The following is a 13,840-nucleotide window of genomic DNA, read 5'->3' as shown; positions in this document are numbered from 1 at the left end:
TGACTTCCTGTATCTGTCACAAGCTTGGAATTTGCACACTGACCAATCCAAGTGTGGGTGATGTCATCTATCAAGAAAGTAGATTACATCACCCACACTTGGATGGGTTGATAGCAGAGGAGGGAGGACACGAGCTAATTATCGCGACCTTATGGCGCGCCGTGTGTTTCAATAACAATGTCTGCATGTACATAGGCGTGTCCTGGTGTGAATATACCGAGATAGCATGCACGTGCAATGATCGCCTTATGCAGTGATCATGTCTGCACATGCAACCATTAGTCTCTGCACTAGCCTCGATCCCAGGCCGAGTTTTCGCTTTTATAACGGTTAGGCGAACAACTGGGCCTGGTACTAGTTGTCTGCGCATGCGTCAATCGTTCGTCAGATTCTGACGAATGGATATTCTCGTTCACTTTCGTGACATTTATATTCGTGTACTATCGTGTACTAGAAGTCAGTTCCCGTTTTATCATTAATTGGAATGGCTCTTAGCTGAAGCTTCTCTCTTCTCTGAAGCTTATTCTGAAGACTGAACAACAAGGGAAGAGGTATAAAGCTTTGTCAAGCTTGTTAAGGTCAGATATTTTTGTGTGGGCCCTATGGCCGGCTATGCTATCAAGTCTTGTTCATGTTTGGCAAGAATGTAGGTAGACTATAATTTCATCATTAATATGGTGGATCAAGTGAAGAGTGTGAGCTAGAGAACTTGGTGCTGCCATCATCAGCTCGTCGACAATGACACTATAACCGAGAAATTTAATATGTATAGATCTACACGTATTTAAAATGTCTACTTCTCTGTACAGGAGCAATGGCTAATATCCAGCTATCCCAACAGTGCTCCTCTTGGCTATACTAACGGACGAGACTGGACAGTTTGAGGTAAGGGTTTAACCGTCTTTGGTTTCTTTTAATATTGTCCTATACTCACAGACACAGGACTGGAGTATGACCTGCTCATTCGAGCGTTGCTGGGTAGCTCAGAGACATCAAGAGAATCTACGTTTTCTCAAGCAATGAGTTACGAGTTGGGGCCTAGAATCAGAGAAGTCCAGCAGCCTGCTAAATCTTTTTGAAACGTAATTTGAAGGCATTCAATCATCCTGAAGTTTCCCTGGGTCACTGTAATTGTGCTGCAGCACAACTGGCAACTCCCCAGGCCTTTGTGAAGCAGCTCCCTATGTGCATCTTTTGTGTACTCACTCTGTGCATTTTCTGTGTACAAATTTCTATTATTGATTTATTAAATATTTTTGCCGACCACAAATATACAATGAAAATTTGACGCATGCGCAGACAACTAGTACCACGCCCAGTTGTTCGCCTAACCGTTATAAAAGCGAAAACTCGGCCTGGGATCGAGGCTATCTCTGCACATGCAGTGATCATGTCTGCACATGCAACCATTAGTCTCTGCGTGTGCAGTGATCATCCTTCAACGGAGATAAGCTTCCTTCTTGACTATAAGAGTTCCAGACGAAGTCTTAGGGCTAACAGCTTAAATCACATGCCCTCTGTCATTGTGAAATCTTTGAAAGAAACCTTTGACAAGGAGACATGATCACTGCATGTGCACAGACTAATGGTTGCATGTGCAGACATGATCACTGCATGTACAGACATGATCACTGCACACGCAGAGATTAATGGTTGCATGTGCAGACATGATCACTGCATAAGGCGATCATTGCACGTGCATGCTATCTAGGTATATTCACACCAGGACATGCCTATGTACATGCAGACATTGTTATTGAAACACACGGCGCGCCATACGACCTTTTAATTACATTCTTTGAACGATTCATCTTTTCTTTCTTTATAACCTCTACATATTGGACACAAGAGCTAGAGCAAAGAAAGCCTTTTCTCCTACTGGAGGTACCCCTATGGCCAAGTTGTCAGGACCTAAAGGTAATAGGACCCCTATAAGAAGCACCTCAAGTACTCCTATCTCTAAGATCCCTGTGAGAAGCATCCCAGGCACTCTGATCTTGTCTCTGTGAGAGCACTCTTGATCCTGGAGACAGGATCCCTATGAGGAGCACCCCAGGCACTCCTGTCTCCAAGATGCCTGTGAGAAGCACCCCAGGCACTCCTGTCTCTGTGATAAAGCTGCAACATGGAATTGTTTAGTTCAGAGTGTCTCCAACATGAAGAACATCAATGACACTAACAGTCTCAGCTTCTAGCACCCCTTTATTTGTATGGTTTGCTCTGTGCCTGCAAGAATTGCCTGTCACTCATACTATACTACAGTACTGTTCTGTGTGTCCCAATATGTAGAGGTTATAAAGAAAGAAAAGATGAATCGTTCAAAAAATGTAATTAAAAGGTCGCGATAATTAGCTAATTAGAGCTAAGGTTAATCGTGTCCTCCGTCCTCTGGGTTGATAGATTACAAGTAGATTACATCACCCACACTTGGATGGGTTGATAGATTACATCACCCACGCCTGGATTGGTCAGTGTGCAAATTCCAAGCTTGTGACAGATACAGGAAGTCACGTTACTCTCCGCATACATCTGATCATACAGCGGTTTTCAGAGTTCTTGCATTTGCAATGTCTAGAGCGGAAGTACCTGTCACGTGAACCATTACGTAACAAGATTGAAGTTCTAGCCTCATACTAAACCGATTTTTTTCCAATACATGATTTGGGAGAAAATCAACCTTGGAAATAGCCTTTGCAAGCCTTTGGCATCACCGCTGAAGCTATCCTTGAGATTGTAAGCACTTCCAATAGTTTTGTGAGCTACTATTAGTAACACAGGACTGGATGTTTGGAGCTAAGAGAGATTCTACTGTCTGTATGATGACTCATCAGCTGGCAGCAACACAAAATGAGTAGGCAGGCCGGGGCAGTCACTTCAACCAGTTCCTTATATAATACTGAGAAGCTACACTCTTATTTCAGACTTCTCTGGATAACTAGTAACGAATAACTTTGTCTGTAAAATTTATATTGAAAACTCATGTAAAAAAAACTTGCCTGGCTCAGCAATATTTGTGCTCCCGTGATGTTGTCCAACCTTAAATGTTTGGGAATATCACGTGACCAGTGACTTCCGCTCTAGACATGGAGATGCAAGAAAAAACCGCTGTACACATAGATAATAGAGCACGTACTGGGTCACGTGAACGTTTCCAATCCCTGTCTCTATTATCTATGATCTGATACACAGTACAGTATGCCTACGTTCGATACTCTCTCCTCTATCATAAACTCTTGATGATACCAAGGGCGTATACAGAGAAGAGGGCATGCAACTCGCCCTATTCTCAGAATCATCCGACTTCGTATTGAGCTATTTTTAGAACTGCCCACAAAAACGCCCACGCGTAACCTTTGACCGCACAAGGTAAATCAAAGTCTTTTTTATATCTGTGCTAGCTAGCTAGCTAGCTAGCTCGATTGCAGCATAGTAAAACTAGTTCTCAGCAGCAGTATGGCTCGTACTAGCAGTGTCAAAGGCAAAGGCAAACCATCCAACAGTTGCAACTCCAAGAAGATGAAACCTAGGTACAATAAACCTGTCTTCCTGAGTCTCTGGTACTTCTTAACAATACGCCCAGCACTTAACTTCCCGCTCAAAGGGGTTGTCTTGGACCTGGCTGGACTAGGACTGGTCATGACAGTTCTCTAAAATAATACTGCACTGTTAGCTAGCTAGCTTAGTAGCAACGGCAGCTCTGATGTACACGCCCATAATTATAACTCCGTAAACAACACCGCCCACTTGTTCACGTCCGTATACTGGATTCTATTTTTAGCATATCCGGTCTCTGATACGAAGTCGGATGAGACGTAGGGTACATAGTGAGTTGCCAGAGGAGGTTGGACACGATCACGTGCAACACTTTTTTTGCTGAGCTGGCACAAAAATTGACAAATGAGTTCTATGTAAACTTTTAGCCGGTGTTGCACGGTCATTAGAGACTGAAGGCAAACTTTATGTGCCTCGCTGGCTTCTTTTGATATAAAACTTTCATTAACCAACCCGATCCCCACCGATCCCCTTTATTCTGGCGAGTTATCAGTGCATACAGTGTTTACTAGATTCTTGACAGCCAGTACAATGCAAGCTTCATACAGCACTGCTAAACTATACTCTACCCTATAGTCTAGCTAATCTTGGTCCAGCCAGACAACAGACACAGCTAGTCCGGTGTTACAAGTCAGCAAAGCAAGAGTATCCATAACTTTTTTATTACAGTTATTCGGTATCTATGGTAACGTGAGCAGAGACCTTAGGAATGTCACATGATTGATGACGCGTGGCCAACCTCCTCTGGTGAGTTGCATGCCCTCTTCTCTGTATACGCCCTTGATGATACCATCTACGTCTGTAGTTTTGTGACTTTCCTGCAAATAATATTAGGTGAGAAGGACTATTCATTTTCAATCACTGCTTTACACATGCATGCACTTTTAGTGCATCTCTTTTCTAGTGATGGCTAAACCTATCGTTTCCCATTCTGGCTATGGAATTGGTAAGAACGATGTACGCTTTATGCGTGTTCGTAGAGATGGTGACCGTTACTATGTAACTGAGCTTTGGGTGAGTACGGAACTCCAGCTGTCGACAGTTGGAGATTACGAGAGGGGAGATAATAGTGGCATTGTGGCCACTGACTCACAGAAGAACACTGTGCTGGTCTTGGCCAAGCAGAACGAGGTGTGTGCATGGTGTATCACTATACGTACCTCAGTACCTCAGTGTGTGTGCATAGTATATCACTATACCTCAGTTACCTCAGTGTGTGCATGGTGTATCACTATACAGGGGCGTAGCCAGGGGGGGGCTCATGGTGCTCAAGCACCCCCTTTCTATCTGAGATTGTACACAAAGTGTACCTAATTGTCTAGCTGAGCACTCCCTTCTCTTCCAGATCTTGCTGCAGTTAGCTAGCTAGTAGGCAAGCAAAACAAATTGGTCTTTAAACTGTTAGCTTAGATCTATAGACTAGTTCTCTTTCGTAGCAAAATAGGCTTCTCTATGCAAATAGAAGATTGGGCCACGCCCAACTATTAATTATTAGGTCATTAATAAGAGGTATGGCTTCCGGTCAACCAAATTTCGCGCTGCACGGCTAAAAATCGGGCGCTTTGCGCCCTCTTTCATCGTGATAACACCCCCTTCCTCAAAATCCTGGCTATGCCCCTGACTATATATACCTCAGTACCTCAGTGCTCTTGTATGCATGGTCATCGGAAATAGGGCTACTGTAAAAGTACCGTATAGCGCGAAATTTTCGAGGGGCTTAATTTTCGTGGATTTCGTGGGTTAGCAATCCTACACGAAAATTAAGTCCACGAAAAATCGTTCTTTACCTGCTATAACGTGCAAGATTTAAAGGCGTGGCTTCCGGTAAGCAGTCATTCCGCGAACATTGTGCAACGAAATGGCTTTTAGAGGCCAATCCACGAAATATAAGTGCCTCGAAAATTTCGCGCTATACGGTATACAAATGAGCTATAATGCATTTCCTATGTAAAATTACAGTGGAACCTCCCTTAACGACCAACCACTATAAAACGGCGAGAACTCAGGTTCGGCCCGGCCCACATTGAAACTACGTAAACTTTTATGTAAAGCAACCTCTCAGGAACGGCACTCCATACCAGCTTTCTATAGTCTCTCCAATCAGTTTTTGCAAGTTGCTAATGCCTCTCGATATATAAAATTATTTTGCTTCGCTCAAAGAGTATATTATAGAAGAGGTATATAATTAGTTGGCTTTGTACATGATGTAATTATTTGTACATGATGTAATTATCATGAAATAAAAGTTTCTATTTGCAATAAAAGAGAAGAGTGTCGAACTACCGATACCTCTACACAAAAACCGTGCACAAAGTAACATGACTCGACGTGATAAAGTATAATTGTAAACTTACTAGTAATCTCCTATAGTAAATTTTAACCGTGACGTTTTTAGGGGTGTGGTAATTGAACAATGACATCTGATTCTAGCTAGTCATTCGCGTTCAACGTTCACTGCACACTGATAGGACACATCTCTTTGTTAGAATAATACTGTACACTTATGACTTAATTAGTTTCCATAGTTTTTGTTAAGAAGTTAATTATTGGTTAATAGAGAGCATTGCTCTATAGTTGTAACAATAGTCTTTTGTTGTAGTTTATGCATGGGGCTGTTTTCTTATTAGTGCCTGTTATGTCCTTTTGTTCTTAGTTCTTTGGCTTTGTGCTGATTCTGTCTTGTTGTAAAGTTGTTATTAAAACTGTCGGTGATCTCTCACCTGCTAGCAAGATAGATAATATTGCACTGCATATTCTCATCACTCTTCACAAAAATCATCTATAAATAGAGACAATAGTTGGGTTGATCCTCTTCACTTGCGCTCATGACTCACCATTAACAACTTCTGTGCGTTGTATATAATTATGCGCAAATGTCATCAATTGCGAGTTGCTCACGTGCAATTGACAGGATGTCATGTTACTTTGTGCACAGTTTTTGTGTAGAGGTATCGGTAGTTCGACACTTACATACTTTTGTACAAACCAAGAGTTCATTATAGGAAGAGTATAATTATACGCAACTCCAATATACTGTATACAGACCTATGTCACAAATACAATTATAGGCCCTCCCCCATTAGTATTTCAGCGGTAATATTTATGATGCATTGTAATGTGTAATTTTACAGGTGGCTTGATTAGAAGCAATAGACCAGTTGCGCATAAGCCATGAGGAATTTAATTAGTAATTAACTTACCGTGACGTCACGATTGGACTGCTCCGGAAAATTCACTTTACTGGCAAATCAATGTAAAAATTGCACTGCATGCGCTTTGACCAGTGTTCATTGCATCATAAAGATCTGTTTATCTGACGTCACGGTAAGTAAATTCCTCATAGCTTATGCGCAACTGGTCTATTAGAAGCCAAACCCATTTACAACTGAGTCAACACTCTTTGATCTCTGCCCTGCATGTGCTGTGTATGTGTTGTGTGCCAGTGTGCTTACACTTGACAAACCACATTTACAATTAACCTCAACACCAGCACATTTTTGTGCTTTCCCCAATTTTTGTTACTGTCTTTAAAAGAGTGGGGAGGACTTCAGGCTGACCATGCAGGTACATGAATGTACACCCCCCTAGAGGGTACATGGCATTTGTACCCTATAGAGGATCCTGAGTGATATTCCTTATATAGTATCAGAGCACATAATTAGCACATTCTCAAAAGTACAATGACCACACCAGGTATTTGCAGCTTTAAAGTCCATGCAGTGCCAGTCGCTCTCTCCTCATACGTAAACTCTATATAGCAGCCGAAAGGCTGTTTCCCAATGGTGTACACTTTTGAAGGTTCCACTGGAATACTGTAATGGACGCACACACACAGATCACCTCACCGGAGCAGTTTGCTATGCTGATATGCAGCCATTTCCTCGGCACATGCAAACAGGTAAAAAATTAACTTCCAGTATACCCTCGCTTTATTTTATTCGACCATTCCTTGTTCTCGTGTCCTGTGTAGCTCATTCGGTGCAAGGTATCTATAGAGCAAGCTCCTTGGCAGAGAATAAAGCAGGTATAGAGTACATGCAGAATTTGAAGCGCTATTTTATTAGACTGAGATATAAATAATGCAGTCGTTAAACTGCGGTAGAATATTGGAATAATGTGTCACTGTGTACATGATCACATTGTTTATGTAAAGGCTCTTGATTGTAGGGAGGAGCGGAGCATTCGCATGCATTCATATCTCAGCCATCAGCCATCAGGTTCTGCACTGTGTCGCAGTTGAGAGGAGGTGAGTTTAGCTTTATGTGTTTTGTGTTTTAAGATTAATTGTCTTGATAGCTATAATTTGCAGTGCCCGTAGCCTCAACTACATTTGAAGTACCTAAAAAAACTATAATAATATGTAAATATTACGGAGAATAACATTATACGTTATTACTCATGCACGAGGGCTAGCCTCGATCCCAGGCCGAGTTTTCGCTTTTATAACGGTTAGACGAACAACTAGGCTTGGTACTAGTTGTCTGTGCGTGTGTCAAATTTTCATTGTATTTGTGGTCGGCAAAAATATTTACAATAATCGAAATTTGTACACAGAAAATGCGAGTACACAAAAGATGCACATAGGGAGCTGCTCACAAGGGCCTGGGGAGTTGCCAGTTGTGCTGCAGCACGATTACAGTGACCCAGGGCGACTTCAGGATGATTGAATGACTTCAAATTACGTTTCAAAAACATTTAGCAGGCTGCTGGACTTCTCTGATTCTAGGCCCCAAATCGTAACTCAGTTAAATTTTGCTTGAGAAAACGTAGATTCTCTTGATGCCTCTGAGCTACCCAGCAATGCTCGAACGAGCAGGTCATACTCCATCCTGTGAGTATAGGACAATATTAAAAGAAACCAAAGACGGTTAAACCCTTACTTCAAACTGTCCAGTCTCGTCCGTTAGTATATAGCCAAGAGGAGCACTGTTGGGATAGCTGGATATTAGCAATTGCTCCTGTACAGAGAAGTAGACATTCTAAATATGTGTAGATCTATACATATTGTATTAAACAGGTTATAGTGTCATTGTCGACGAGCTGATGATGGCAGCACCAAGTTCTCTAGCTCACACTCTTCACTTGATCCACCATATTAATGATGAAACTATAGTCTACCTAGATCTTGCCAAACATGAACAAGATTTGATAGCATAGGGCCCACACAAAAATATCTGACCTTAACAAGCTTGACAAAGCTTTATAACTCTTCCCTTGTTGTTCAGTCTTCAGAATAATGTTTTCCAAGCTTCAGAGAAGAGAGAAGCTTCAGCTAAGAGCCATTCCAATCGATTCCAATAATGATAAAACGGGAACTGACTTCTAGTACACGATAGTACACGAATAAAAATGTCATGAAAGTGAACGAGAATAACCATTCGTCAGAATCTGACGAACGACTGACGCATGCACAGACAACTAGTACCAGGCCTAGTTGTTCGCCTAACCGTTATAAAAGCGAAAACTCGGCCTGGGATCGAGGCTAGCACGAGGGCATGACGTAATAAAACCTATAATGTTATTGCTTGTGTAATCATTTCAAGGGGATAACATTTAAGGATCATTACCTTGTGGACCAATCAGATTTCAGGATTTTACCCAACCTCAGGTAGGTTAAGGACTGGGACCAGCAATTATTGCTGAATCAGCTAAAACGCAGCCACGCCCACGATTTTTAATATGTTTTGTGTGTAAAAAATTTGTTTAGCTACTTATCTTTTTTAGTTCTAATTCCGGAGGTCTAAACCTTCCTTTCAGCTCTAAATTTTTAGTGTAGTAGGTAGTTCAAAGGTGTGTGCAGACTATTCAATCGGGAGGGAGCTGTTCATTCAGCCAAAGGTGAGATTTTGAAAAAAACCTAGTTTTCTAGCTGTTAATTTTAAATGTAAAAGCTAATAACTTACTTTGCATAGAGTACCATGCTCCCTCCCGATTGAATAGTCTGCACAAACCTTTGAACTACCTACTACACTAAAAATTTAGAGCTGAAAGGAAGGTTTAGACCTCCAGAATTAGAACTAAAAAAGATAAGTAGCTAAACTAATTTTTTACACACAAAACATATTAAAAATCGTGGGCGTGGCTGCGTTTTAGCTGATGCAGCAATAATTGCTAGTCCCAGTCCTTAACCTACCTGAGACTGCATTGGGATTCGCCACGCATCAATGTAGTTGTTTATAAAAGCAATGCTAGCTAACAGGTGGTAGGTGATCTGCGTATCAATATCATCTATATAATAATTATTATTATTATATTGACCACATTCTGGGTGATATTCAGGCATGTATATACTTATATATAGTGCGATCCTTTGATGTCTGACCACAATGAGCAATGACTATTAAATTGTCAATCAATGTGTGCATGTATTATATTGTTCTTCAGGAGCCCTCAAAGTTAGTGGTGGGATGAAGGATGTCAAGGTGCTTAAGACGACACAATCAGGCTTCGAAGGTGAGCTAGTTGTATGTTGTGGGAATTCTTTTACATATATACATGTAGGAGAGCTGAAGCTGTTGTGTTTAGTTTTCATTGAGATACACCACCTGAATAAAATTGAATAGTAGCTAGCAGAGCCAGAGGAAGCAAATATGAAGTGGTCAGGCTGGACCCATAAAGGGGGGTCCGGGGGTCCTTCCCGGGAAATTTTTTTTGAATGGTGCTTGCTGGTGCATTCTGGTGCATTTTGAGTAATATTTAATGAATTTGAAAATTGACATTTTAATTGAGACAATCACAAAAATTGATATTGGTACAGGTATAACTAGAGCACTAAAGTGCAAACCCTCGGCTGGTGACATGATTAAAAAGAAACCAGAAATACTAGAGCACTAAAGTGCAAACCCTCGGCTGGTGACATGATAATAAAGAAACCAGAAGAGTCATAATGCAGTGCATGTAGCATGTATGACTAGCATGCGCTAGCACAGCAACTCAAGAGCAATAAAACTAAACTAACTATTCCGCAGAACATGGTCGCAATTTGGACACCTCAGTGTCCTGATGTGGACCTCATCCCCACATTGGGGACAAGGTTTAGAGAAGGGCATATTGATATCTTCGGTCCAAGAAGTCTAGTCTGATCTGTCCTTGTAATTCAGGCTTTCACAGGTCTTCAATAATGATTAAAACCATGTGGATGGGCTTGGTTATGCTCATAGTGCGCATGACAAAACTATCAATTGTTCCTGGTACGGGATCACTTCAGCTGAAAATACGTAATCAAGCCTTGACTACGTATTTTCAGCTGAAGTGATCCCGTACCTTGACTCAAGGCCACGTGGCAAGTTTAAGCTTCTTAGCTTTTGCTCGCTTTTACTCGACAAAGAAGCTTTAACATCAAAATCTGCCACTATTTAAACCAAGATATTGTTGTGTGAAGACTATCTATGCTGTAAATGCAGTGCTATGGCATCCAGGTGAGTAGATATACTCGTTACAAACAAACAAACAAACAGACAAACAGACAGACTACTATAACCCGTGGCCGCCCACGCGCCTCGGGTTAATAATGCAGTGCATAATTATAGTGATGTTGTTATCATGTATGACTTGCACAGCAACTCAGGAGCAATAAAACTAAACCAGACTGGAGGCATGCTGAAACATTTGAGAACAGGTAGTGGTACTATAGATATATGCACTGTGGATTAGGATCACAGTAAAGAAGCCTGGAGTCTCAGAGAAGTATGGCTCCAGGTTCTGCATGGAGTAGGATCCCAGATCAGCAGGAGCTATAATTCAAGCTTCTACTTTAGTGACCCTGTTCCATTGTTCCTGGTATATACAGCTTTCTACTTTAGTGACCCTGTTCCATCGTTCTTGGTACAGGATCACTTCAGTTATAAGTAACGCATGTGCAAGTTCTGTTCAAGCTACATTTTGCTCGCTTTTATTAGACAAAGGAGCTTTAACACCGAAAGCTGCCACTATCAAAAGTACTAACTTGTTGTGTGGAGGCTACTCGTGCTGTAAACGCAGTGCTAGAACATCCAGGTAAGCAGACCTAGTCACAAGCTTCTTAGCTTTTGCTCGACAAAGAAGCTTTAATATCAAAATCTGCCACTATTTAAATCAAGATATTGTTGTGTGAAGGCTATCCATGCTGTAAACGCAGTGCTGTGACATCCAGGTGAGTAGAAAAGCCCATCACAAACAAACAAACAAACAAACCAACAGACTACTATACCCGTGGCCGCCCACGCGCGCCTCGGGTAATTATGAGGTTGCACCTAAAACTTTCCTGAGACGGTGAATGATACCTTAGGGAAGGAGATGTTCTTCTGCTGGTTTGGAGAGGCACCAATGTGAGGACACTGAAAGGAACTCGATTGCAGTTTGGAGAGAGACATTTTCTTCTGGCTTGCAGCTATATAGATCTGACACTGATCCTGCGGTACTACTCTATTACTGTATCTAGCTATTACCAGCACCGTTGTCAGTAACGATTATTACCAAACTGATTAATTTTTCATTTTTAATGTTAACGACCGTTACCAAATAAATAAGTGAACGCAAGAAAAGTGGTCAGGTTTTGGCCTGACCAACCTGAGCGGTTCCGCCGGCCCTGGCTAGCGTATAGCCTCGAGACCAGCCGTTCGTTATCTGAAAGAACGCCTGGTCAAGTTCCAATGTAGCACTCGTCCAGCTGAGTCAGCGTTTTATAGCATCATAATGATATTCATGGGTAATACACCTTGGGCGGACCTTGTGCGGGCAATTACCAGTCCAATAAATTCCTGGACCGCTGGACGAGTGCTACATTGGAACTTGACCAGGCGTTCTTTCAGATAACGAACGGCTGGTCTCGAGGCTAGGCTAGGTAAGTCTATATAGTCAACTCTCTATTAACGGAAACTCAAGGCATAGATTGAGTGATGTCATCAGTGCATGGAGACTGGATTATTAATAGAGCCCAGATTTGAGGCTAATCTACTTATTATGGTCTGTCCTTATCTATTATTTTAATGAAAACTCCCTAATCTCCCTTATACATGTATAAGACTTCATTTTATTTCATACTCCTCTCCCCCTCCCCCTAAATGCTTCTAGGCACTATTGACCATGTACTTCCTGAGACGAGTAACAGAACGTTCTGCACTAATTTGAGCCTCAAGTACGACTTTAGGGAAGATGTGCACGGAGTGGACTTCAACGGCACTTGGTGGGTGTGGTTGAGTATCTTACAATCACCCCATCGGCAAATAGATAAACAGGGGATTTACATGCATGCAGTATAGCTAAAGATGCCTCACATGTGTAATAATGATTATATATAGTGGTGAAGTACATGGTCTTCACATAACTATTCAGCCCATGGTACTATAATTGCATTTGGCCAAAATTGACGAATATATGCATGGTCCAAAGCTGACGATTTAGCACAGTAACTCTCTTCCCAAACTTTTATAATTCATAGTAGGATGTACTTATGTTGTTGCAGGGAGACTGTCAAGAGCTCACTGTTGGATGTGTTTGCCGGGTACTCTCATTCTGTGCAGGTACGATCATGTGACTATCATGTGATTGTCATACTCTTTCATATACACAGAACATGATGTACGACACGGCCAAGGTGGTGTTTGCACGAGTGCCAAAAATCAATGATGTTGAGATTCGCATGCCCAACATCCACTACTACGTAGCGGACTTGTTAAAACTGCCCAACAGTGGAGAGGTGAGTGGATGTATTTGAGTATATACCCTTTGTATTGGACACCGTTGGGGGAACAAAGTTTTGGCCATCATACTGAGGCCGATTCATTGTAGAAGGGCTATGCTTAATTGTATATACACAAACCGTTCATTTGCGACCTGGGCTTTATTCAGAGGGCCGCTAAAAAGGTTTTCATTGTCTTATTATGGACTAGCCTCGAGGCTACACGACCGTGCAATAAAAATATAACATGGAAGAGACTATAATTATTTTGACTTTTATTACACTTATTACCTTGACAACGTGATATAAATACAGTAGGAAAATTTGGCGAGTATGTATTTTAATTATGTTTGGCTAATAAAATTAAGCCATTTGTACTGAGTGTGTGTGTGATCACTGACTGTTTCTATCTGCAGCTCCTCAACAACCCTCAAGGAATGATCAGTGCGACCTTCTCCCGACCTCTTCAAGCAAAACTATGATTATATATATGCACTCCGAACTGCACATTTCCGCACGCATAATTTGTATGTGTACAATCATGTGTGTGTCCAATTTTTGCATATTTAACTGTCATATAACCTGTGATTACAGCTATGCATAAAATTAATCATGCACAATAATGAATAA

The 13,840-nt window shown here is 41.5% G+C and overlaps 1 protein-coding gene and 1 long non-coding RNA gene across 2 annotated transcripts; both read left to right on the top strand.

Annotated features, from left to right (window-relative positions):
* Window positions 1-285: 285 nt before the first annotated feature.
* LOC135342333 (uncharacterized) lies at window positions 286-1,270 on the top strand. Its single transcript, XR_010396840.1, has 2 exons — window positions 286-885; window positions 937-1,270. It is a non-coding gene; the product is annotated as an uncharacterized LOC135342333 (long non-coding RNA).
* Window positions 1,271-4,224: 2,954 nt separating this feature from the next.
* LOC135342329 (uricase-like) lies at window positions 4,225-13,820 on the top strand. Its single transcript, XM_064539035.1, has 10 exons — window positions 4,225-4,386; window positions 4,441-4,683; window positions 7,388-7,450; window positions 7,523-7,576; window positions 7,720-7,798; window positions 9,937-10,005; window positions 12,604-12,715; window positions 12,995-13,052; window positions 13,103-13,228; window positions 13,627-13,820. Exons 2-10 carry the CDS (start codon window positions 4,459-4,461, stop codon window positions 13,690-13,692), a joined length of 852 nt encoding a protein of 283 aa, XP_064395105.1. The 5' UTR covers window positions 4,225-4,386; window positions 4,441-4,458; the 3' UTR covers window positions 13,693-13,820.
* The last annotated feature ends 20 nt before the right edge of the window (window positions 13,821-13,840 follow it).

Source organism: Halichondria panicea, chromosome 10 (assembly GCF_963675165.1).
Source record: "Halichondria panicea chromosome 10, odHalPani1.1, whole genome shotgun sequence".
NCBI classification, from domain to species: Eukaryota; Metazoa; Porifera; class Demospongiae; order Suberitida; family Halichondriidae; genus Halichondria; species Halichondria panicea.
This window is presented reverse-complemented; position numbering and strand designations above follow the sequence as displayed.